The sequence below is a fragment of the Porites lutea genome, chromosome 8, assembly GCF_958299795.1.
Source record: "Porites lutea chromosome 8, jaPorLute2.1, whole genome shotgun sequence".
NCBI classification, from domain to species: Eukaryota; Metazoa; Cnidaria; class Anthozoa; order Scleractinia; family Poritidae; genus Porites; species Porites lutea.
This window is the reverse complement of record NC_133208.1, coordinates 33439713-33464496: the sequence shown is the minus strand read 5'-3', so window position 1 is coordinate 33464496 and position 24784 is coordinate 33439713. Positions and strand designations below refer to the sequence as shown.

Genomic DNA, 24784 nt, shown 5'->3' with positions numbered 1-24784 from the left:
GTTTGCTAAAGACGCGGTACGCTGGCCGTGGATTGAAGAACGACATGTTTCATGCTCACAGCGACAAAATGTTGCTTCGGAGATTAATTGTAAGAGTTCTTGTTGTTTTTGTTTCTTAATAACAAATCAAACTCCCTAGCATGATTTTCTAACCACCTGTCAGACCGAAATAAAAGGCATAATGTAACGTGCCGTTTTCGCGTGTTCCAATTAGTCTTGTCGTTTCTTAGTTACATACTCAGCGCAATTGACCAAACTGTCAATTCCCTTTGCTTCTTTCAGGACAATTTGTTGAATATCAGTGCTGAGAATTTTTTAAAAAATCAACTGGCCCAATCTGCTTTACCATGCTGTTTTTTATTCATACATGACGTATTTATGTCCTCGGGATATTCAGTCTTTATCCTCCGATCGAAGATGACCTTATGATTTCAGGTTTGTCAAAACTAAAACGCCTGTAAGCTGTGTACGTGGCATCAATAAACAATATCTGTCGGGTTCGAATGCTCACTGTTATTCGAGTAAACTGACGGTTGCTCACAAAACCTTGTATCGGGAGAGAATTGAGAGAATTTTTGACCCGATGATGCCAAGGAAACGATCTTTTTCCTTAACTTCTTGATATAAGGAACAACGAACCAAGCATGTGAAAATGCAGGTGAGGAAAATGTGGTATTATAGTGTTGTTATCGAAGCAGAGTATATCGTCTCTAAAACTACCCCTAAAAAGATATTCATAGGTTTTCAAAGTCCGTTATCAATAGGTATTAAATAATTGCAAACATTTTGATTTAGAGCGGTTTTGAGTCTGCATGGCTCAATTTCATCTTCTTTAAAAAATACTAATCAGCTCTCCTGCTTTCATTGCTTTAAGGAATTAAGGATATTCAGGCAAATTTATTTATTTAAAAGACGGCCTCTGAAACCGTCCTGAAGAGTAGGAAAAAATCAGAGGATACAGGTCCGGATTAAGTGTTTTAAGCAAGACATATTCAGTTCATTTATTTTTTTTAACAAACTGATGGAAATTGGTGAAGGCCTAAAGTACGTTATCGGGATCGATCATGCGAGCCGGGGTGTCTTTTTCCTGATATTGCTTCTGCTCTATTGCCTGCTAGAGTTTTGTCACGTAATTCCAGAGAAGAGGTTCAAGTCAGTCTTTTGCAATAGATCTGATTATTTTTTAGCGACAAAATTCAACACTCATCTGTTCCCTGTATGACAGCTAATAACTGTACAATGGATAAATCTCTTAGAGACAATACTCTAAATATAGCAAAACTCTACAAGATCTCGCACGTGCAGGACCATGTGATAACAACTAAAACAAAAGATCACAAAAGACACTCGAGTGCGCCTGCCCGGCAGTGCAGACTGTTAACGTATATGCTGACCGGCGCCCGAGCAAAGTTTCCGCGCGCTTGGTAGTTTTCCATTTCTCTTCTTAAAAACACTAGAATTTTCTCAAGAATCCACAGGTGTGTATCACTAGGAGGCACTCCTCTGTAGCGCTAACTCTACCTACAAGAATTAATGTTAATTGGGCGTAATTACAATAAACTCAGCGCCCCTTTAGGACCTGTCCTATTATAATCTCCTTGGTAGGATTAATAGAGAGGTCGTATTCAAGGTCTTGTTAACGCTATATTCCTTTTTATGCTCTGGAAGTTGCGTTTATTTTGGCAATGGACGATCACAGACACCTTAGAAACCCCCTTGGCCACGCTCTCTCACCCACCTTATCTGAATAGGAACCCCACCAGATCTTACAGAAGAATTTAGAACTTACGTCAATACTATTTACCTGCAAAACAAGCGCGGTTATGCACATCCTCCATTCCTTTGCGTTTCCTTTTTGCTTTCCTTACAGTTGCACAATTGAGGAAAAATTATTTACGAGGTGTTTGACCAGAGGAGTGCAGCTTGTACTGTTCAATTCACAACTTAACATTGCAGTGTGTACCACAGAGGAATGCGGCGTTCTCGTCAGATAGGTTATACTCCTTGTCTGGTGTACAGATATGCAGTAGCAATAGCGTTCGTTAGCTTTGTAGTCTTATTCTGTTTAGCTCTATATTCACCTGACAGTCAAAGCAGTTTTGCGCCAGTTTGCGGACATTGCGTTTCATTCACATCGATGATTCAAATGGAAAGGCCTGACATCAATGCGAAAAATTATGTATACTTGAAAGCACAGGAGAAAAACCACAAAGCTGAATTGGGAGGGGTCACAAAAGAACACCATGAATCATCTAACGCCACGGACATAGTTTTTAACGAACTTCGCAGAGGATTCTTTGCGGCAGTGAAAGAAAAAACCGATAAAGATTCTTCACCAGACCTCTCTTTGAGCACTGTCTGCGTTTCAGAGCCAACGCTTCTCGAATGCGAGGGGACTGGGTTTGGTGCTCTGCTACTGGCTACCTTAGATCACGTGTCATACTGTCATTTGCTAGGAATATACAACATAACATTTCAATGGAGAAACTGCGAAACGTACTGTATAAAAGACCCCGAGCAAAATTCTTGGCCAGCATATTTTGAGCCTCTAAACACAGATTTTGACTTGACTGCATCCAGAGTTCTTTGTCTGGGTGGTTTAATCGGCGGGCGAGTATTAGCACGCGAGACTGCAAAGGCAATCAAACGCTTAAATCCACAACAAATTAAGCAATTTGATTGGGGCTTGAGGACTAGCTCCTTGTTAGAATTTGGGTTTAGAAAACGGCAGAGTGTCCCAGGCTACGAAGAAGGCGCGATAATTACACCGCAACTAAGAAAATGGGTACATGGCATGATCACTGAATACATCCAACCACAGAAATTTATACAGACACGAGCTGAACAATTTTACATTGATAACATGCAAGGGTTCAATTTACTGGGAGTTCACATACGGGGTACTGATCATTGGTCGGAGACAGAGAATAAGACTTTACCGGCATTGGAACAGTGGATTCATGATACACAGCAAATATTTGACACTCTAGAATACCCTAAAAGAATCTTTTTGGCCAGTGATAATAACGAGGGTGTTCAACTTTTTGTGAAACATTTTGGAGAGGATAAGGTAAGATCTTTATCACTGGTACGGTATTACAGAGGCAGCTAGAAAAAGTTAATTCCTTCCTTCTTCTGGTGATTCTTATCCTAATTCTCCTGTTCCCGCTTCACCTCATGCAGCAATGATGTGAATGCCTGGACTAGATTTCTTAGAAATGTTTACAGTATATATAAAAAAATTCCGGGAAAGTGCGAAATCTCGGTTATATCCCTTTTCTTCTGTACTAACCAGAAAGCTCGGAAGAATTCTCTACCGACGTCTCTTAAACCAAATCTATTTTGATTAAGCAAACCTTCTTCCATCGAAAAATTACTCATATGTTCGAGTGGAGCAGTACCACTGAAAGACTCCTAAGACCGATTCATTCCGAGTTGTTACGTTTGTCTTTGCAAATGGTGACAATGATAAACCCACCCGGACTACATAAAAATTTTTGATTTCCACAGCCCAAAAATTCAAGATAGTTCTGAACCAGATGATGAGTTCCCTTACCAAAGATATTTCAAAGTGCTTTCTTTACTCGTTTTACACAATGAAGCAGATGCTACCCGCTAAGTAAGACAAATACAAATCGAAGGACGTGTGCATACATATCCTTCGTTCCAGATACTCAACTATTACAGTCTAATAAAATTTAATTTGCGCATAGTTCCTTTGTAATAATCTCTACTCAGTATTTGCTTGTTTACAGGTGGTTGTTACTGCGGCAAAAAGAGCGGAGAATTATCATTCTCATAGTCCAGTCAATTCTCACGTGACCAACAATGCGATTGAGATTGGTACCCAGGTCCTTATCGACATTTTATTGCTGGCTAAATGTAGTTACTTTCTCCATGCCGAGTCAAGCGTGGCTTCTCTGGCAGCGTTTTTCAACCCGGAAATGAAACTGTTCTTTCTTGGGCATTTGCACGACAACATGGTGAGTGGTTTCTAAGCCCTGCTGATCTCCTTCCTCCCCAGAGGGAGGGGGAGGGTACTTGACCAAAAATTTAGCATACACTGTGAGGGCAATACCTACAATGTATAGGACAACCTTGAAGGTACAGCGTGTGTTTTATGACCCCATTTAGACAATGACGTTAAGAAATTTTTAATTTCGGTCAATCAGAAAAGGGCTGAGGGTTACCCATTCAATAGCTTTCCGATCAGCCTTACCTTCAATTGCAAGTTTAAGTGTTATTCTATATTGCTGATCCTGATCTACACCAATGTCCAGCTTTCCCTCGCAGCTGGTTGTTTAAGTGGTCCTTACAAAACTTGTTTGGTAAGAGAAAGTGTCAAAGGCTCCCCTGTTCGTTTACTTTGGTGGGGTGGGATACGGCTACTCAGGAGTGTTGCTCAACTCCTCCAGTTCTCCCTGAAAGAGCTATTCATTTCACCATTTGGGTCATGGAGAGAGACAATTTCTTGTCTAAAAACAGGGCCGGCAACAGTACCGCGCTTAGCTTGTCGTGGAACGATACGATAGCAACCGTGGTACACTGTGCATTTGCAGCCGAAAGCTTTGTCTTTACTTATTTCTTGGTACTGTTCACAGGTTAAGGTTGCAGGAGGTTTTCTTATATTAAGGTTTCATTTCCTTTAGGTTGATAAAGATGTTAACGTAGAAACCTTACCTGAGCTAAGCGATGAAGTTGCAGAGGCTGAGTGGGAAGAGGGATGGATCAAGGAATCAGAAGCATTAACTCAGTGTTACAAAGAGAACAGTCCATACAGCGCATGCCCGAATATGGCAAGGGGAAAACTGATCGACTCCGAAGATGTCCGAGAATTTTTGTTTTAATAAAAACTTTTAGATACTCGCTCGTCATACAGTGTTGGTTATTCAGACTTGCTACGAATAGAGTTTGCCAATGACAGAAATAAAATTGTGCATTTTTTCTCATTCTCTTGTAGGTTAGTTTGCTAACATTTTGGACTCATTTAGCATGTCGCGATCTCATGAAATCATTGCACTCTGTCTCAAACGCTACGTGAATTAAAGGCGCGCAGGCGGAGAAGGACTCATTCTGAGGCACGCGCACCTGATGTAACAACAACAACTACGCTCGCTTACAAGTGGTCAATTTAATAAAACATTTACAAGTGTATTATACAATTGTAGCTATTGTTTTCAGACCCTAAAACAATACCTACAGTTGTAAATTATAAACAATTATTGGTAAGGTTATCAGCCTTAACGAGACCTCGATTATTCTGGACATCCCAGAAACCGAATCTAATGATTGTTTTATCACTGCATTGAAGGGAAAAGAAATGGTCACGACAGTAAGTGGGAAGGAACACCTGGAAGTCATGTTTTTGCCTCTTGATTGACAGCAAACAACACAAAGTGCGCGAACTTGCCATGATTACCCTTAAAAATCATGCACCGCGGTCATGCATGAAATGATTGCCCGTGACCTTGAGTGTCCTTGCGATGATTATTTTATGATCTACAGATGAATGACGTCCCAGGTACTGATTTCGAAAATAAACTGTATGCTCTTGGCCAATCAGAAAAGAGATAGTGAGTTGAATTTATAATAACACTTGTAAACTTGTTATTAAATTGACCCCAACTGGAAAAGACATGTAACATTGTGATTGAAAATCCGCTTAGCGATGGGCCTCTGACTTCACTGTTTTTTCACTAAATGTGTTATCCATAGGCTCGATTACCAGCCGCTGTTCGGGAAAATGGGCCCGCACTCATCCCTCCGAAGGGAGGATCAAAGACCGGTCCCGGGAGACGGCGGAAATCGAGCCTAGGTTATCTACTACTGTTCCGAAGAACGTTCGAAAATCTTTTATGAAACAGAATAGAATATGATTAATCCAATGGCAGATCCAGACCTTCAGATAAGGATGGGGGTGGGGGGGGGGGGGGGTGGTCATCCAGACCCTGAGATAAGGGGGGGCGGACTCAAAAACTTTTTTTTCCGACCCTTACGGCCTCAGTTTAGTCTAAAAATAAGTGGGGAGGGGGGGGGGGGGGGTCCCCTGGACCCCTCCCCTGGATCCGCCACTGTAATTGTAATGCAGTTATTTACATCGACTGTGAAAGGTTTGAACCCAGGAGTCATTTTGAAAATAGCTTGAGTTTGATCGTCCGGGTGAACATAGTCCTGAATTTACATCGAGTAAATCAAGATTACAAGATTACATCGAGTAAATCAAGATTACAAATAACCAGACTGCGAGCAGCTGCAACTCGCGCGACTTCGCTGCTCAAATTCTCTCGCTTACAGATTTTCGAGCATAATCTTTAACACATAATCTCTTCTGTTCCGTAGTCCCTAGTCCTTCCGGAGAAAATGTTCCGGTTATTTGAAATTTCTAGAAACTAGTGCTATAAATCAGCGGTTACCCTGCAAAATTCAATATGGCGGACGAAGTGGAAGATTGTGAGCACTTCCTGTGCCTCTTTGCTCAAGAACATGTCGATTTTAGGATTTCTGTGAGTACAGAGATTAATCGAAAATTCTAATTACTGTAAAAAGGTACAAATTTCCCTACGATCTACTGTTTAGATAGTAGAACGTTAACTGATTGCAGCAAATTCTTCTAATACGGTCATTTGTGTGCTTTTTGTTCAATCTGTTTCAGGAGTTATTGTCTATTTCGTCAATGTTTAGTTTCAATGTTCGATTTCAAAGCAAGGATCATAGAAAAGAGGTAAAATTAACACTTATTCTTCTACTTTTGTGTACAAGGAAAGTCGATTATATTAAATTTTATCACATTTCTGAAATCCTTTAATTTTGCTCAGAACCCACACTTGTTGATACGCTTACCAAATAAAGAATGTGCAAGACATTTGCTGTCCAGAGCTGTTACCATAAAGTAAGACATCATTGTGCATGCAGCTTTACAAAAGTTAAATTGACATTTATATTAGATGTAGTGGCAATGAGAGGATAACCACTGCAGGACAATTAGCTTTATTCTTACAGTAATTATTTTTTGCATTGCATAGATCTGTCTATGAATTGTGGGGACATGGAAATAATTTAACAGAGGTCAAAAACAGTGTTCTCCAGTATCCAGCTCATAAAATGGTATGCTGTAAATTTAGACAACTGCTACTCACGAAATTTTTCTAAGTGTCGAAACGGCATCAACTCTACTCTATGCCCAAGAAACCACAACCAGGGCTTCTGATATTTTGTGCGGTTGTGGAGCCGCGGAATTCTGCGAAATCCACAAAAACACGAAAAATACCGTGAAATTGGGTAGAAATCTTATCAAATACATGTCTGTACAACATATCTGAAACTTATTTTAACAGCTATAGGGGCTATTTACTTGCCATAAACTTGCAAATTTTTTATGGAACTTGGTCACTGAAATGCGCAAACGACGTCCTGAAACTACTAGGCGTAGATTATGTTGCGAAAAACTGGGCACTAGCCATGATGTTAAAGGCTTTGCCATTGGTTCATTTCTGGAGCGTATTGTTGTTGAAAGAGCAAATGATGACGTCTGTTAGAAAAACGTTAAAAATGCTGGTCTGATCAGTGCAAAACTGTTTGATTCCTAGTGAAATTTACCTTGAAAATAACCCCAAAATCGGCCATTTTTTACCGATTGCTTTTTGGTGAGGTTTGCCCCGAAAACTCGCAAGAAATTCCTGCGAAATCGTCTGATTTTTCTGCGAATTTGTCCCTAAAAATCCCGTGAAATTTGACTTTTTCTTCATGACTTATCAGAAGCCCTGCACAACCGTTCACCTGTGAAGCCAGTCTTTTTGCCTATAGCTTGGTTATTCTAATTGAAGATAGAATACTTTCAAATGATTAGAAAAAGGGTTTTTGTAGAAATTCTAGAAAATTTTCTGACTGGGGGACATTTTTTTGAGACCACTTCCAGCTTCCGGGCATATAGCCACAGCGTATAATTTATTTTACAATAACTGAGTGAATCTTGTCCACTTATTGGTCGAGAGCTATGGTCTATAAGATTATAGACCGTGGAAATGATGTAACATGTCATGCAATGCCAGTTGTTTTCGTAAAAAATAAATGTTATTGTAAAAAACAAATCAATCACATTTTTCCATGATCTACATTCTTATAAACCATAGAAATGATGCCACAAAATGTTTAAAACTTTGCAGTGAAACCACTCGCCCGCGGCTCATGGTTCCATTTGAGTTTTGAACATTTTATGACGTCATTTCTATGATCTGTAAGAGTGTAGACTATGGAAAATTGTGGTCAATTTGTTAAATAGAATAAAAGTACATTTGCAGTAAAAGTCCATACGCTATAAAAGTACGAAGCTAGTATATTAACAGTCTGTAATTTCATCTTAATTCTTATCATGAAAATTGATTACTCTGTTTCTTCTATTTTAATTTCAGAAACCTTTCTCCTCTAGCAACTCCACATTTAAAATCAGCATTGAAACATTCAATAAAAAGCTTTCTGTTAGTCAACAGAGAGAGCTTATTGATGTAAGTATTGGGTGGCCAGTAAATCATTTTTGAAAAAAATATAAAGAAATATGTGATGTTAATAATCATTATATTGCCTTATAAAACATGTCAGGTTAATTATAGTTATAAATAATGTAGTAGTGATTTTTCTTGTTGGATCTGTTTAAACATTCTAGCCTTCCCTGATAAAGGTTAATAAATGATACTGTAGGGGCCGTCTCTCATTGCTTCTCCAATCTGACTCTTGTGGGAAGTAACAGAACTACTACTGTAGATGTACTTGGGACATGACATTCTCTGGTACTAGTCACCACCCCTAGTGTCTACCTGTCATGTTTTGAGGGGATGGGTAGGGACACAGCCTCACATCAATCTTATGAGTCCTGTTTTGTGCCAATAATACCTTCCTGGAAGATCTGTGCCTCGTAGAGCAGATAATCATGCTTAGTAAGTTAGTCGGGTGGTGGTGTACCTTAATCATTTTCCGGAGGATCTCAGTAGATTTTTTTGAAATCCAGGATATGCTTTATTTGCAAGGATAGGAGTCTCAATAAATTTTGAAGCAAAGGGCAAGATTTAGGATTAAAAGTATGCAGAGGATGCAGCTTGTGGAAAATAACCATTGGGATTACAACATTGAGGGAAAATTTGGGTTCAGGATGACTGGATTGAAGGACGCTATCTGGGACCCTCACTCCAGCCAGGGTAGAAACTCTGACTACTGAAAATATATCACCCAATCTATATGACTTAAGTCTGGATGTTATAATCTTTCGACAATATTAAAGTACGTAGATATAGATTACGAAGTAGGATTATATTTACACATTTTTGTGCCATCCAATCCCCAGCAATTTGAATTCCTTCCATTTGAAGGCTGTGTCAACCTGTCAGCTCCTGATCATGTGTTCTCGTTACTTGTGGACTATGGAGATGATCCGAATGCTGCCCCACCCAACCCTGAACGACTATTTTTTGGACGCTTGGTAAGATTGGAATGCAGTGAAATGTTACCACCAATATTTTTGGTTTTGCGTTTAATTAACAGAAAAGTAGAATTACTTATAATAATAAACTGGTCTTTTTTGTTAGATTGGACATGGGCAACGTCACTTGTTAAAGCAGTATTCTCTAAAGACAAGGCATTTTATTGGAAACACATCCATGGATCCTCAACTTTCCTTCATAATGGCCAACCAAGGACAGGTACCATCATTAGAACTGACAAATTTAATTTTCTTTAAAAAATACTTGGGTCAGTTTTCATTCTGAAAACTATTATAGATTATAAACTGAAACAGCTGAGATCTTAAATACAGTGGAAGCTCTTGTGAGCAGACACCCTCGGGTGTTGGTAACTGGAGCTAGCCACTTACAGGAATGTTAAAATGCAGCATTTCTTTGTTTTTTCTTTAAAATTAAAAACAGGATTTTGTGAAGACAGCTGCTAGTAGAACTGTCAGCAAGTGTCTGTTTGGAGAGCTTCTACAGTATTTACGTTTAGTAGATGAAAAATATATAGTTTATGTAAACACATTTTTTTCAATTTAAGGCATGGCGAATATTACAAGTAAGGAAAAAAATGTTTAAGCAGTGTGCAAAGAAAGTAGTGTCTGATAGCCCAGGGCTAGTGGATTTTGCTATCGGGCTAGTGAATTCCGTTATTAATTTGCCTGACGGGCAATTGAACTGTTTTGAGGAATTTAAATTACAGAAGAACTATGAAATCATTCTGCTCATCCAAACGTTTTTGGGGCTAGTTGAAATGATGTTTGGGCTAGTAAATGTTAGCTTCAGCTTGCCCGAATGGCAAGCTGTAAAAATGACTTTCTTTGCACCCTGTTAAGTAAACACTGTAGGTACCGTGTAATAATCAAAGTGAATTTTGTTGTTTCTTTATTTTTAAGGTTAGCCCAGGAAGTTTTGTATTTGACCCATTCGTTGGCACTGGTAATTAATTATTCTTTAGTTATTTATTTCAAAAGCACGGAAACAAAGTAAAAGGCAATAATTATTTGTGTTTGCAAAAGTCCTGAAATGTCATCATTGACATTTCAGGACTTTCACAAAAAAATGAACCTGGGTGCTGCAAGAAGAACATGAAGTGCATGTCTAAAGTGTTTTTTTCCACCAGGATCCCTTGTACATCTGTACTCCTTGTTGTATTATCCAGCAAGACAACAGTTCCATCGAGTTCAGAGCAATGTATCTCCGCAAAGATAACAGTCACATTAAGTTTGGAGTAATCTTAAAAACGATAAGAAAATCCTTTTTGCACGGAGACATTATCGTTTCTCTAGCTGTAGTCACTTGCAACAGAGCATCTTAATCAGTAACAAAGCCTATAACTCTTCAATGAAGTGCTTTTCAGACCAATGTTGATGGCATTAATGTTTGTTTTTAGGAAGCATTCTCTTGTCCTGCTCTCATTTTGGGGCCTATGTCATGGGAAGTGACATTGATTACACACTACTTCATGGCAGAGGTATTTTTGATAACTTTTACTAAATGGGCTCTTTTAAGCAGTTTTTTTTTTACAATATTAGCTATAAATTATCATGAAAAAATATCCTTTCAAGCTTTAGAACGCAAAAGAAATGCAAAAACCGCTAAATAGTGCGTAGATGGGCAAACCTGCTGGTAATTAGCCTGAAGAACAGGATTTCTCAGCTGGCTAGCAAAGACAAGGCGCCCAGTGCAATGGGGGACTAAAGCTTTTTCTTTTTTGCTGCTGCTTCCTTCACCGCGCGTCTCACGCTTCACCCCCGCCTCATGCGGCCTCCGCTCGCCTGAAAAACGCGAAAAAATAACGCCTATTCTGCAAGCCAGGCAATACCAACTCTTGTCCAAAGAAACACACGGACCACCCATCCTAAAAGTCTGGATTTAGATTTTCATTCTTTGTGAGCTTTGATTTCTTAGATTCAAACTCCATTTTTGGATTTTGCCAAAGAATCGCAAAATCTGTTTCAAAGAATCCAGGTTTTTGCACGCCCTAGTCAGTTTATTCGTCTTTGTTGTTTTCAAGGTAGAAGTTCTCGAGCAAACAGACAAGGACAATGGAGAGGTACTGTAATAATCTCATTATCTTTTTTACAAAACACTTCACCTCTATATTTAAAAAAAAAATGAAATGCAAGTAGGTCTCTGTTTTGACATGTTTAGTGTAAAATCTTTCGTTGGCTAACTCCTCTCAACCTTGGTACGTGACACGCATTTTCAACTAGCTTTAAAAAAACTAGACTGAGAGATTTTTCTCTACATTTTTCATTATTTTTCTCGTGTTCGTCTTTAATCTTCGTTTTTGCTGTTGAAAATGGCAAAAACTAGGCACAGGTGCAACAGAGAATACTAATTCTGCCTAATTTTACTCAGTGTACTTGCCTTTTCTCTCCTCTTCACGCTTCGTTACGCATAAGGCCTCACTAAAAGTAATGTTTCTAATTCCTTACTTTTCAAAGCTCGAGATGAGAACTTCAAAGCTAACTTCACTCAGTATGGTCTTGGCAGTTATTTTGTGGACGTGCTGGTTGCAGACGCCGGGAGACTGGGATTAAGAGAAGTTCCGTTATTTGATGCTATAATAACTGATCGTGAGTAAATTCGTCCATTTCTGGCAGGTAACACCTGTATTTTTTAAAAAAAGGGGTACACTGAAGACTTCTTTAAACGTTTTGAATGCAATCTCTTGCGGACATGTTATCCGAGGGTCATCTGGTGCGAACATTGAATGTCGCCAGCAATTTATTTGATCCTCTTCTCCACTTTGACTACGCAATCATTGCTTTCAGCTGGCTTTTTATGTTGAGATAAATACTCGTTTTGAATGTCTTCAAGGCTTCACGAGTTAACATGGCCACGCACGTAAGAGTAAATTTTAGGTGAAATAACTTTGAGAGTCGTTTTTCCGGGCGATATTTGGTCATTCTCGTAGCTGTACGGCAAATTTGTATTATACAGAGATGTTTTTATCATATCTGGCTTGCAATTGATTGCAGTAACTAAACTGTACCTAGGTTTTTTATTAACATTAATCAATATTTCATTAGGTACATCTTATTCTTCAAAATTGCATTGAATGAATTTTTGACGTAACATTCAGACATCATTTTAGTACTCATTAAACCCTAACTCTAACCCTTCTTCCTTTATTTCTATTTTGTATCCTAGCACCGTATGGAATCCGGGAAGGAGCCCGTAAATTAGACACCAACACAGAGCTCCAGGAATCCACCAGTCAGTAGGTGCAATTTTCTCAGTAACTAATTGTAAACGGTGACAATTTTTGTCTTTCCTGCCTGCAAGAGTTATCCGATGTAGTGTCAAAGTAGCCCGCTTAGATCCTGGTGGAAGGTCGTTCCTACCAGAATATTTAGGGTCCAAAATGTTTTATTCTGTCAGCACGTATTAATCAAAGTTTTTTTGCGTATCTTTTAGAGATGAAACACCATTTTGTTCAGCTGTGCGAGGTTGCCGTCTATCCGAGATAGTCACCATCTTGTTAGACTTAGCAGCTCGATACCTAGTGCTTCATGGACGACTGGTATATTGGCTTCCAATCTATCGACCCGGGTCAGTATAGAACAGATCTATTGACTAGTGTTATGTGAATAGTAGAAAATCCTCATCGTTTTTGTACGTATAACTGTTTTATTATGTGTTTATGTGAGTGGGTGTGCCGACATTTTTTTCTTTCACGGCGCATTTTTATTAATAGGCCATTTTACAGTTATGGGTGGAAGCGAGGCTGACGGTGACCTTGTTTTGATACAAACCTTCCTGCTTTATTATGTAATTCAAGTTGTTCTTATGCTTACTAGTATTTTTCAAGAACAATTTCCATAACAAAGCAAAGAAGGTTTGTATCAAAGCAAGGTCACCCTCACCCTCGCTTCCATCCATAACTGTAAAATGGCCTATTGAGTAACCTGGGTGTGTAGATAACTAGGTTTTCATTTATTTCGCAAAATAACGTTGTGTTTGTCATGTTACGTGCGTGGAACACGGCTTACGGTCCGGATTGTGTCCCATGATCTGCCAAACACTGAGCAGGTGCTCTATTCACTGAGCTACTGGAGATACTGGTCAGGAGAGTAAGGCTCGGCAGACATGGTCGATAAGCGACATGTACATCCTATATTCTGCTGGAATCAGAAATTTTGAGACCGGGGAAGGTTAGTTATATGCCGCGCATATAAAGATGGCGCGAAGGTGAGAGCACTTTCCATCAATGTGGCATGGGTGATCCCGGAATAGACGCTATACTGAGGATCCTCAATCGGTTTTTCAGGATGCGGGAGTTGCCTTAAGGTCGGGATTCGGGATTTTGAAGCAAAATAGAGTCGAGATTCGAGATTGACTGACTCTTTGCACGGGATGCGGGATGCCGAAAATAAACATCGCGATTACGGGATTAAGCAAAAACTCTGGATCGGAATGACTAATAAACGCCCGGGGTGTCTATTTGATTTTAAGGGTTCAAGCGGGGGCGTTTAATAGAAAGGAGGCGTTTAAAAGAGAGAGGCGTTTATTGTCATTACTGTAACAAGCTCAACAAAACTAGTATGCTTCTGGCAAAAATATCAAGAGAATTTAAAAATATTGGAATACACCCCATCGATTGACATGTCCAGGCCGTGTAGAGATCCATATCGCTCCTCCAAATCCCAACATTGTTGTCAGAATCCTTGCTCAAGGTTATTGTGCTTCCATCATTAGTCTATCCTTACTTTGAACTTGAAATTGAACAAGATGAAATACGCAAAGCCTTGTTAATCAAGCAAGAAACTAAATGAATTGAATGATTTGGCTCTTTTTTGCTAATTCCTAGTATTTTGGAGCTGTTCTCATGGGAAGCGTCTATTAGACGGGAGGCGTTTATTAGATAGGGGCGTCTAATACAATTTTACCAGCTTAGAGCGGGCGTTTATTAGGTAAGAGCCGTTTATTTGGGAGGAGGCGTGGTCATTTACGGTACCCTAGAAGCGGAAACCCGGCTCCATACAGGGTGGGTAGAGTTTGTTGCTATCTATCCTCCTTATTATGGTCATTCACACAAAGCTTCCTGTTGTTTTTCCTCGCTCCGGGACCGACATTTCTAAATGCCTGTTTGATCCTACACTGATGGAATACCCGAAAATAACCTGAGTTTTGTTGTTGTCGTTTACAGATACTCAGAAGAGCTTATTCCGAGTCATCCCTGCCTGAAACTTGTGTCAAACAGTGAACAGTGTTTGTCACGACACGTGTCTCGGCGTTTAATCACCATGGAAAAAGTCAAAGAAAACAAGGTAAAGTACAAGTAACTCAGTGCCCAGTCGACCCTCGGACTTATACTTCTAGGTTTAAGTAACAACGCGGTCAACGCTCGGATCCATTCTTCTCGTTAAAGTATCGACCGCCCGGCCTGTCATTTGACTTTAGCTTCATCCGGCAACGTTAAAAAAAGTTCCTTAATAACCTCTGGGTCTATTATAACAGTGACTCGATCCTAAATTGAATTGTTAGCTAGTTGTTGAAACTACAGATGACTACTGTTATTCTGCTGATTTGTTTGACTCTGAAATGCGTTCTTTTCTTGAAAAATAAGATAAAATTCTGTCATGTACTTTAGTTTTGAAAAATTTCGAAAATGAGAGGAGATACTTTCAAACTTACTTTTTCGTCAAACTGTTCTAAAACAGGAACAAGCGTTCCCTTGATCGAAATCCAACCACTTCTGACTTTTGAATACAACACGTGACACACCTGGGGTGTTCTCTTTCTTTGTTGTTTTGCAGTTAGAGGATCCGCTTCTGTCTGTGGTGCAACAAAAGTTTCTTGATTCCTGCGATAATTTCAGGGACAATTACTTCAGTCAGTCCACGTGAAAAGGGAGTGGCTGCATGCAGCTTAAGCTGTCACGAGCTTCAAGTGATCCTCATACGCTTTGAGTGCTTGTACTTTCGCTCTAGTCGTGCGTGACCTGTCCACGGTCCACGTCAACGTGCCACAAGCCCTTATTTCACAAACTGGAACTTTGAACGAGCTTAAACGAGTCTTCTGACCGTCACTAGTTCATTACAGTCCACCGTCAGCGCATCGTACCGAGTCTTGTTATCTTACTGTCCTCTGAGGTAAAAGAAACATTCATTTGGGTCCACCATCAGACCGTGTGACTATTTATAAGACAAGTCAATCACTGATCGAAGAACTAAACACCTGATACTACTACCGGTGATAACTGTGAATGGTTTACTATGTGCACTTCAGACTGTTTGAAACAAGTATTTGTTCATTCTCCCGAATGAGTAACAGACCACTTTTCGATGACATTTCAAATCAGTATTTTGTTTACTAACGGACGGACCATTAGAAAAGTGATGGAGGGGTGGGGGGGGGGGGGGGGGGGCGGAGGAGGCGTTGGGGGAAGAAAACAAAAAAAAAATTCGTGCTCGTAAAATGTCCGTGAAAAAATCAATGCAAAGAAAATCCCAAAGAAAAATATTCATATTCTAGATGGGCTGCATTAACGTATGGAACCAGAATTACAATTCTACCAAAGTGCTCAGTGTAGGGCTCTGACACTAGAGCCTTTGTAAACCTCGAGCAAGAGAGGATATCCTCTCTTGCCTCGAGCATATAAAATAATGTTTTATTTTATTTCTCTCAGTGGAAGAGGAGGGGGAGACCTTCAGCTAGAAGTATAGCAGCCCTCGAGCAAGCTCTCCATTTGGGGAAGTCGCGGAAGTCACGCGAGAGCAGCCCGCGAAAGAAGACGCGAGTGCGAGGGACGGGTTCTCTCGCGGCTCGTTTCGCTTGTCATGAATGGAAAGCTTGCTAGCAGGCAAGAACTACAGAACAGAAAAGAAGTTCAGAAACTCATCAATAATTTATGAATAGAGTAAAAAGGGAATTAATGTTTGGTGTGTGACTTTACATCTAATAAAACACCGCTGAGTTTTTAGCTTCGAGTTTCTTGGCGAAGGAAAGTAATTAAAAATCCAAAGATTTTTAGAAATATGAATATATCAAAAACCACTCCCCAATTTAATTTTTGTTTTTACTTTCTTAGACTTAAACATTCACAATTATTTGTAATTTAATACGCATACATTGAACAGCAACCTTTTTAATAGAACAATAATTCTGTTAGAATCGCATACAATTTTCAATATTTTTTGAGACAATTATATTTCCTATAGATCAACACTTGCAGAAAAAAAATTACCAACAAATGCTCATAGAACAGTGACATTTTGAATACAGTTAAAGTGGAACACCTCGATTCAGGGGACACAAAATTGAAGGGACACCTTTATTCAGGGGAAAGAGACCCTTTTTTGGGTCCCGAATCCCAGGTCTAACCTCCATTCAGTGCAGAAGACACTTAGGCACTCAAAAGTGACTGACCGCAAAAAGCGTTTATAAGTTTGAGTGTACACCAGTCACAGTGACGATAGCTTTCACATCATGAACTATCTCACTTAAATCGATGTCCTGCACTTGTGGGAATCGCAGAGATACGGTGATCATGATTTTTCATGCATTACCTAGCCGCTTGATGACTGAAGCAGAGTCCGAGGCAGGATAAAAGAAAAATATTTAATGTGTTGGTTAATTATTAACAAACGCCAGCCCAACCTCCATTCAGGAGTCACTTGCCGTGATCCCCAGGGTGTTCCCTGAACAGAGGTTACACTCACTTTAGCTCTTAACTAAGCTGACCCGGGAGAGAAAATTGAATTTCAGGATATCCATATCCACATTATTATCCTGCTGATTTAATCCAAATATAAACGTTTTCCTTCAGTGCCTGTATAATTATCTGCCGTTACAAAAGAAATTTTTTAAGGAATGCACATCACAATAGTCCTTGTTAGCATTTTTTTTTTTTACCAGAAACACAATTTAGATTGCGTAATTGTTACTATACAGTGCTAGGTAATCACAGCTAAAAAAGCACTGATTGGAGTTACGGCTATTGTTCATGGTTACCGTCATGGGCGGTGGCCTTGGGGACTAAGGGTGGCACCCGTCAGGGGCGGTGACCTCGACCCCTGACGGGTGGCAAAGGGTTGAACTAAAAAGACTCTTGCACGGGTAATCGGCCATAAAAGAATCCTTGAGAGCTCAAAATCTTTCCCCCCGCCCATAATCACTTTTCAAATGGTTCGTCGCTAAGGTAAAAGGGATGATTAGGGTCGTCGCCGTCCCATGAGAAGTATTTCCGTTGATTTAGCAATCTTGACGGGTGAGGAGACATAGTGGAGACGAATAAGATGGTCATGTGACTTCAAACATCAAGTTACTCATGTTTGTGCAAGAGTCGGTCCATGTGGCTCAATCATAAAACTTTCAAGGTTTTAGCCCTTCGGTTTTGTTACTATTCTTGCATGGTTTGCAGCGACGTGACAAGGTGGCCATGTTTGGGGTCAAAACAATGGAATTTTTTATCGAGGAACTTACATGAAAATGAAAATAAAGTTTATTTCCCAGAGGAGAGAAATGCTTTCGTTCTTGACCACCAACATGGCTGCCGTGACGTCATGTGCAAACAAGAAATTCCTTATTCCTTATTCCTCCATCCAAAAAATAACCGGCAAATAAATTAGCCAGAGCACACTTTCACAAGCCACAGGAAGCCAGAGGGGAAGGGTTTTTTTTTTGGCCGAGCCAGCATCGGTATTCAAAGGGACAACCACAGCAAGATAAGCGTTTCGGCAAAATTCCCAGCTAGAGTTTCTCGTCCATTATTTAGTTACTAGCCAGTAAATTCTTGGCCTGAGGAGCGGATATTTTGAGGAGCGGATTCGTTGGGTACTCCTGACTATTGGTAGGTGAGCCAAAGAGTATAAAGTAGCTCGCTTCAGCCTCCGTCTCGTTTATTCACGCAAGCGCTGTTTGGGCTCTTGAGTCTTGCTCTTCGTTTGAACACTGTTCCTTGCACTGTGAAATTGTGTTTTTGACTGGCTTATGCAATGCATAGGTTTCCAATTTCATTATTCTCTTTCCCGAAAAATCATGCCAACAGAAAGTTATAGCGGACCACACAAGGAATAGAATGTAAAACCTGCACAGTTGAAAACGTGTTAATACTCGTTAAAATGGAGGTGCAAAGGAGGAATGTAATTTTGTATATTTTATATCATTTAATAATCAGTTTGTTTCCCGCTGCGGAAGACAATTCAGGTAATCACTCTTGTCATGTTTTTTTTACCACTGTTTCTTTAAAAGTCGAGTGGTTTTCTGTTCAGAGTCAATGAGGCTTAATGGTAATGGCTTTTCAAGGACGAAAAAGAGTCGGATAATCTAGTATTTACAAATCTTTAACCCTAGCTAGTCTGGATCAGCAGCCGTGCCAATCAGTTGTACTATTTTTTACATAAAAAAGGCTGCGAAGACAGAAGGCCGGCGGGAAGGAAAAGAAATGAATGAATAATTCACAGTCTTACAGGGCTTATCTTATATATCGTACCATAATGAACAGTAGGAAATTTAATTATCATGTAAATTTAATCACGTTTATAATAGTCAAGAATGGCATCTTACTTTATACTCTTCCATCCAAAAACAGTTTAACATGATGCTTTCATTAACGTTTCTCATCTCTTTGGAGAGGCAATGCTTAGAGGAGAAACGCTTGACTCTTGGTGAGATTCTGTCGCGAGTAGGCACCGTGAGCACAACGTCTTTCACTTTCATCTTCAACGTTTGTCTAAGAGGCTCGGTCGGCATGTGCTTATCAAACTTCTCTCTTTTTTTAGCTGACGTTTGGAAGGTTTAGGGTCATGGCACGATGCGTATCAGTTAACCCACAATTCTAAGATAATAAGACTTGTCTGAGTTTGTTTTCGCTTCCGTAGGAAAAGAACGACCACGTTTACAATTATGATGTTAACAATTTTTTCTCAATCCTCAAGGGCGGTATTTGGTCACTGGTAGATTAATATTACTACCCGCTGATTATTGTATCAAAGCTTACTCACATCTGCTAATTCCGTTTTAAATAGAAGATTCCACGAGGCGATAATCTTCTTTTTACAGATACGCCACCGCAATTTAAAGATTAAGGGTTTATAAGAAGATTATTTCAAGCATCATTTGCTCCGCCTACAGTAATAGAAATAGAAGATCGATAGGTAGTTTGTGGAGACTTTTGAACCCAAAAAGATATGGTCCAAGAATGAACAGGGTTGTTATTTTCTCGATCAGCAAGAAAAGAGATCGCGCGTTTCTTTCTTTGAACGTACATCTCGATTTGATCTTCCAGTTCGATAATTTTTTCTTCGAGTTCTACTTCTGTGTTTTCTCGTTCTTGGGATTTAGCTAAAGCTCGCTTTACTTTAGCCTCTAAGGTTTCCATTTGGTGCCTGCGGGCATCACGTTGTAACTTTCTTTCGTCCAAATCCTGAACACGTTTTTTAGTTGAAGTTAAGTGTTCCTGTAGTTCTCTCAAGGCTGATTCCGCTCTGATTTGACGCCCTCGCATCCTCTCCGTTTTATCACGCAAAACACGTTCCCTGTCAACGCCAGCGTTATATTTCTTCTTGGCTTTTTCTGTTTTCTCGGTAAATTTGGCAATCTCTATATCGAATTCCTGATTTTCCAGGCCACTTTGGTGATACCCAGGTACGAGAACATTCATCTCTTCGTAGAATCGAACTAAAGCATCCCATTTTAGCTGAATACCGGTAATGCGAGCTTCTGCTCGTTCGAGTTGCATCTCCCGTTTTCTAATCAGATCTTCCATCTTCGATTTCTTGCAAATGGCCTTAATAAATCTCTTCTCCACAAGTTGAAGGCTTTGTTTCGCTTTCTCAGTCCTTCCTTCTGCTTCCTGAATACTGCCTTTGTAGCTGGCTAGTTTCTTTCTTACCATCTTTGGTCCTTGAACTTCCATCACACAAGCTTCTGATTCAAGCCTCTTTGAACTGCTGACCAATAACAACTTCTAAAACCTATTTTCAAGACTTTTTTACCTTTTTTCTGTACTGACACTTTAGTAGTATAGTTCATGAAATTTTCAGCCGTGGTTGCTTTAAAATTGCAACTGAAATCCTCGACCGTAGTTATTTGTGTATTATACTTCAATGAACCGGTTTGCTTGTGTTTTTGGACCCCCAGACAGCAGCTTTATGTTATGATTCTCGTGATATCACGGCATCCTACAGCTTCTTGTATTTATACACTGTCATCACTCTTTCAATGCTCGTTTACATTACGACAGCTCTGTCCCTTTGTTTTTAAAAATTCTTGGTATTAAAAAAAGTGAAGGGTCTGTGTTAAGGGCTGAGACGGGTTAGCTTTCCCTGCCAAAATCAAACCGTCTCAACGTTCAAACAGTAAAAGCAGTAACAAATTATTCTAGGTACGAACCCAACAAAATAACGTACAGTTACAAGAAATAGTCAGAACATGGCAGGTTCGCTTGTTAGGCTGAAAGCCTTTCCACACTCCCGTTATTGACGCATGCAAATGAAATTGTTTCTCTCTTTAAAGAAAAAAGAATGGCACGATCGATTGATATGACCTCGCAAGTTTGGTCAGTTTGGGACGTGCTGTATGTTGTAACCCTCCCCCTCTTTTAGATTTGTTTTGAGTTAATTTCCTCTCCGAACGGCTAATAATATTTTGATGATCTAATTCAATGTAGGACAGCTTAACTTGTATTTTTTCTTAAATTGTCTCGTCCGCAGTTCTTTTTTTGTTTCCATGCAGTCACTTTGCCAATTAAAATTAGGGGATTAATAAATTAAGAGATTGTTCCCGAGAAGTTTGTCAGGCCTTTTTAGAAACATAAGTACCGTTACTATTGGAGTTAACAAGCTTAAACACTTGGAGTTATAGGTCATTTTTTATTAATTAACATATGCTGATATAAACTGCAATATACTGATATACTGTTTACAAGATTTTCGTGTTAGAGCTGTCGTCAAATTGACTAATGAGTATGGAATGCAAACTATGTGAAATCGTATCTGCCAAGTTACGTCTTGTCGGCTTCTGCTAGGTCTTTTCACAACTCTCTCTTTTTTGGGGAGAGGAGGGGTCTTCTCAATTCTTCGTTTTCATCTTTTCAGAAAAAATGTTTAGCTCTACTCAGATTTGTTTTTCTTGGCGATGATCCTATCCCAATCCGGATAATACAATTCTTTCATTCTCTGAGCGTGCTCACCAAGATTCGTAGCTTTTGTTTTAATTATTTTTGAAAATGGACTCGCTGGGCAATCCCAAGCTGAGCCAGCGATAAAGGCAAACAATCCAGCGTCAGCTAGGCAAGGCTTGTCACCAAACAGAAATTTTTTTTGGCCCAGGATTTCAGAGACCGCCAGCAGATCTCTTTCAGCAATTCCGTAAATTTCCTGCTCAGTATGGCGACCGATACCGTGGCTCCACAAATCCTTCCAAACCTTTCTCTTAATCATGTAAAATACCAGATACTTAAGAGGCAGAAAAAGTTGACCAAACAACTGCTCTCTCATCCCTGGGGCGAAGTCGGAGAACCAACGGTAATACGCAACAGTCCTGCCAATCAAACACAAAAAGCAAATTTAAACCTTGTCCTTGTCCATCAAGAGAGTGGACCTTGCTTGACTTGTTCCCAGTCCCTACGTCTTTGTGTAAAGTAGTGGGGGTTGCGGGGAATGTTGGGAAGGGTAAAGAAGCAAAGCTTCCTCTGTCTTTGATTCAAATCAACCTGAGTCCTATTCAGCTTGGTCCCAGGATTGTACAAGGTGAACCGTCCCATGCAAAAAAGCAAACACGGTGAAACCTTTAAAATTTGAAGCCTGGTTCCTAGCAGTAAGGTGAAAATACCTTCGACAAGCAAATTATGTAATCAGTAAGATATGAAAATGTTTCTTAAATTAGCTTCACTTTGAAGAAAGGAATTGTTCTGGCGATTTCAGCCCCCCCCCACCCTCTAAAAAGTAATAGAAAAAGCTCAAAATGTTTTCCATGTTTTTCGTCCGTAAGACACTAACCTAAAACTTTCTAAAGAAACGAAAATAAATTTAACGCCGAATGAATTGTAACTTGTCTGTCCTGATCCCCAGGATAAGATATTACTCTTACCTTGATCCAAATCATCCCACATTGGAATCTGAATGTACAATCATGCTATCTTCAAGTTTGATCCTAAGCCTTCCCTTCATCCTTAATATTTATTTATTATTTTTTCCTTATTTCAAATCTGTTACAATCTTATCTTTTTGTGACGTCGGATGGCTTTGCTTTGTAGAAGAACTTTATGGTCATGTAAATGAATCTATTTATGACCCTACAAAACTCATGGGCGCTTAAGCTTATAAAATGTATCTCACTATTTCGATAAAGTAACTCAGATCGGACCTGGGAAAATGTGTAGAGCTCCACTTGATGAGCAAAACGAAGTTATCGAAATAGCAATACGAGCATCTCTATAATATAACCTTAACCTCATCCTCATAACCTTTTGTTTCATATTTCCGTGATGTGTGACGTAGTCGTACAAAAATGCCCAGTATTAGCATTTGCTTCTGCGAATCAACGAGCGTGTCCAAAATATAATCAACATCTCTTAAAAGCACGAAATTCGGTATGAAACCTGAAGTATCAAAACTACGAGTTTTTGTTTACCTACCAATAAGTGTTTTCCTCCAACATTCTACGTATGCTGTGACCAACGGCTCTGTCCGTGAAATTCAGATGCGAATCCATATCCACTCGAAACTCTTTCATAAGAAAGCGAATGCAAAAGTTAGAATCGGCAATTTCTTGGCCGTTGAATTCGATCCAGGGCACTTTTCCTTTCTTTGAGAACTTCAGACCGTATTCACTTTCGTAGGGTATTTTTGTCATTCGAAGAAAAGTTTCCAGCTTTAAACACGGTGGGGATCCACTTACAGCTAAATCGGAGGGAGGTAATTGGTGCAAAAGGACTGTAGCAGGCTTGATAAATCTCTTGCTCTCTTTACCTTGCAGTTTCTTCACAATGAAATAAATTGCAATGAAAGCAATGGCAGGGACTCCAAAGTAGACTAAAATGTGCATCTTTAACAGTGAGCTGATATTTCCAGTACAACCGGGAGAGAGTTCTGTGCTCGCGTGCGGTTGTAACGCAAAGAACTCTAATCATGCACAAATAAACTATTAAAAAGGGCACCTCTTATAATAGTGACGTCATAAGATAGACCCACCATATCGATTGATATGTAGCAGTGGAAAATTAGCGCAATTTAGGAAATAGTCGTATGTGAAGCTTTCCAAGCTAGCTTTGCTTCTGGTGATTTTTTAGTTCACGCCTTAATTGCTATTATTTTGTTTATTAGCCCTTTATTGTTCTCTTACTAGCTTGCGAAGCGCAGACGGCCGGTCGTTGCTTCTCTCCCACCGAAAATTATTGCTATTCTCTTACCTTCTTCTTATATGTTAGGTGTTTCGGCGTGTCGTATATCGTTAGCTTGGCCGCAGTTTTTGCTTCATTGTTATCAGTTTGTTCAGTCAGGTCAGCACATATCGGGTATTTTGTCCTTGAAGTCATAATCGTCTTGTAAGTTCGCTTTTGTTTCGTTTGTCGATTTTCCTGCTTCTCTTCGTCCAGTACGTGTAACTTATTTTGTTTTCACTTTGTTTTGTTTACTCATTTTTTCAGCACCGTATCGCATCGCATCGCATCGCATCGCATTTGCATCACTTTATTCTGTTTTAGATTTTTGGTATATAAATAAAGTCTGGTTTCGCCTTTTGTGGCCCACGCTCAGTAAACCATATCAGCATTCAATGGGCGACTTAAAACGTAGCATAACATGTAAAGTATTTTGGAGCAACCGTCAGTTCGGAGATTGTGAAGATTTGTATGAGATCATCATAAGGAATAAACGCATTTCTGGAAAGAAACCAATTTTATTACCGCAGTTAAACTAAGATGGCCAAAGAACAAGAGTGTCTACGATTCAGCGGCGATGGTTTAACTTTTTCATCTGTGCGCTTTTTAGCCCAATTTCTACCGATCTCGATGATTTATCGTCCCCCGATCGAATTGCTACCGCTCAAACAACCCTTGCCCCGGACGAGGGTGTGGTCAGCACGACACCTTTAGATATCGTGATTTTTGTTTATTTCTTGAGTCGCGGTTGGTCATTACACTTTTTTACAGACTGCCAAGGACATTTTTACGATGGTATTATTGCAAGTTAATGGATACACTGGTAATCTTCATCTGAAGTAGCCTGAGTGACAAGAGTTGAAAGAGGAGGGGTAGGAAGGGAAAAGGGAGAGGGGCTATACTGAAAAGGACACCGAAAAACCTTGAGGAGACTCAAACTGGCTGCGTAGCAGCC

General features: G+C 39.7%; 4 protein-coding genes across 7 annotated transcripts; 2 read left to right on the top strand and 2 right to left on the bottom strand.

Moving 5' to 3' along the window:
- Positions 1-1907: 1907 nt before the first annotated feature.
- Positions 1908-4889, top strand: LOC140946831 (uncharacterized). Its single transcript, XM_073395937.1, has 3 exons — positions 1908-3070; positions 3756-3983; positions 4650-4889. Exons 1-3 carry the CDS (start codon positions 1973-1975, stop codon positions 4845-4847), a joined length of 1524 nt encoding a protein of 507 aa, XP_073252038.1. The 5' UTR covers positions 1908-1972; the 3' UTR covers positions 4848-4889.
- Positions 4890-6652: 1763 nt separating this feature from the next.
- Positions 6653-15840, top strand: LOC140946832 (tRNA (guanine(10)-N(2))-methyltransferase homolog). Of its 4 annotated transcripts, XM_073395938.1 has the most exons (14): positions 6659-6721; positions 6816-6889; positions 7023-7104; positions 8409-8501; positions 9335-9469; positions 9576-9689; positions 10391-10433; positions 10888-10968; positions 11512-11550; positions 11945-12076; positions 12654-12723; positions 12921-13055; positions 14653-14773; positions 15263-15840. In XM_073395938.1, the coding sequence occupies exons 1-14, from the start codon at positions 6674-6676 to the stop codon at positions 15350-15352; spliced, it is 1257 nt and encodes a 418-aa protein (XP_073252039.1). In that variant the 5' UTR covers positions 6659-6673; the 3' UTR covers positions 15353-15840. The 4 variants fall into 4 exon arrangements, with proteins under 4 accessions (XP_073252042.1, XP_073252039.1, XP_073252040.1 ...); XM_073395941.1 differs by lacking the exon at positions 7023-7104 and having other exon boundaries at positions 6653-6721; XM_073395939.1 differs by lacking the exon at positions 6816-6889.
- Positions 15841-19034: 3194 nt separating this feature from the next.
- LOC140946356 (uncharacterized) lies at positions 19035-20717 on the bottom strand. Its single transcript, XM_073395459.1, has one exon. The coding sequence runs from the start codon at positions 20362-20364 to the stop codon at positions 19555-19557; it is 810 nt and encodes a 269-aa protein (XP_073251560.1). The 5' UTR covers positions 20365-20717; the 3' UTR covers positions 19035-19554.
- A 582-nt stretch (positions 20718-21299) lies between these two features.
- On the bottom strand, positions 21300-23563 carry LOC140946350 (failed axon connections homolog). Its single transcript, XM_073395451.1, has 2 exons — positions 23086-23563; positions 21300-21989 (listed from the first exon to the last, which is right to left on the bottom strand). Exons 1-2 carry the CDS (start codon positions 23493-23495, stop codon positions 21560-21562), a joined length of 840 nt encoding a protein of 279 aa, XP_073251552.1. The 5' UTR covers positions 23496-23563; the 3' UTR covers positions 21300-21559.
- Between the last annotated feature and the right edge of the window lie 1221 nt (positions 23564-24784).

Bases quoted from the DNA above. Each gene is read 5' to 3' on its own strand.
- LOC140946350 (XM_073395451.1), bottom strand. From the start codon at position 23,495: ATGCACATTTTAGTCTACTTTGGAGTCCCTGCCATTGCTTTCATTGCA. The intron at 21,990-23,085 runs GTAGGTAAACAA...TTTGATTGGCAG, and splicing joins TTGGAGGAAAACACTTATTG to GACTGTTGCGTATTACCGTT.
- LOC140946832 (XM_073395938.1), top strand. From the start codon at position 6,674: ATGTTTAGTTTCAATGTTCGATTTCAAAGCAAGGATCATAGAAAAGAG. The intron at 6,722-6,815 runs GTAAAATTAACA...AATTTTGCTCAG, and splicing joins GCAAGGATCATAGAAAAGAG to AACCCACACTTGTTGATACG. The intron at 8,502-9,334 runs GTAAGTATTGGG...TCCAATCCCCAG, and splicing joins AACAGAGAGAGCTTATTGAT to CAATTTGAATTCCTTCCATT.
- LOC140946831 (XM_073395937.1), top strand. From the start codon at position 1,973: ATGCGGCGTTCTCGTCAGATAGGTTATACTCCTTGTCTGGTGTACAGA. The intron at 3,071-3,755 runs GTAAGATCTTTA...GCTTGTTTACAG, and splicing joins AACATTTTGGAGAGGATAAG to GTGGTTGTTACTGCGGCAAA. The intron at 3,984-4,649 runs GTGAGTGGTTTC...CATTTCCTTTAG, and splicing joins GGCATTTGCACGACAACATG to GTTGATAAAGATGTTAACGT.
- LOC140946356 (XM_073395459.1), bottom strand. From the start codon at position 20,364: ATGGAAGTTCAAGGACCAAAGATGGTAAGAAAGAAACTAGCCAGCTAC.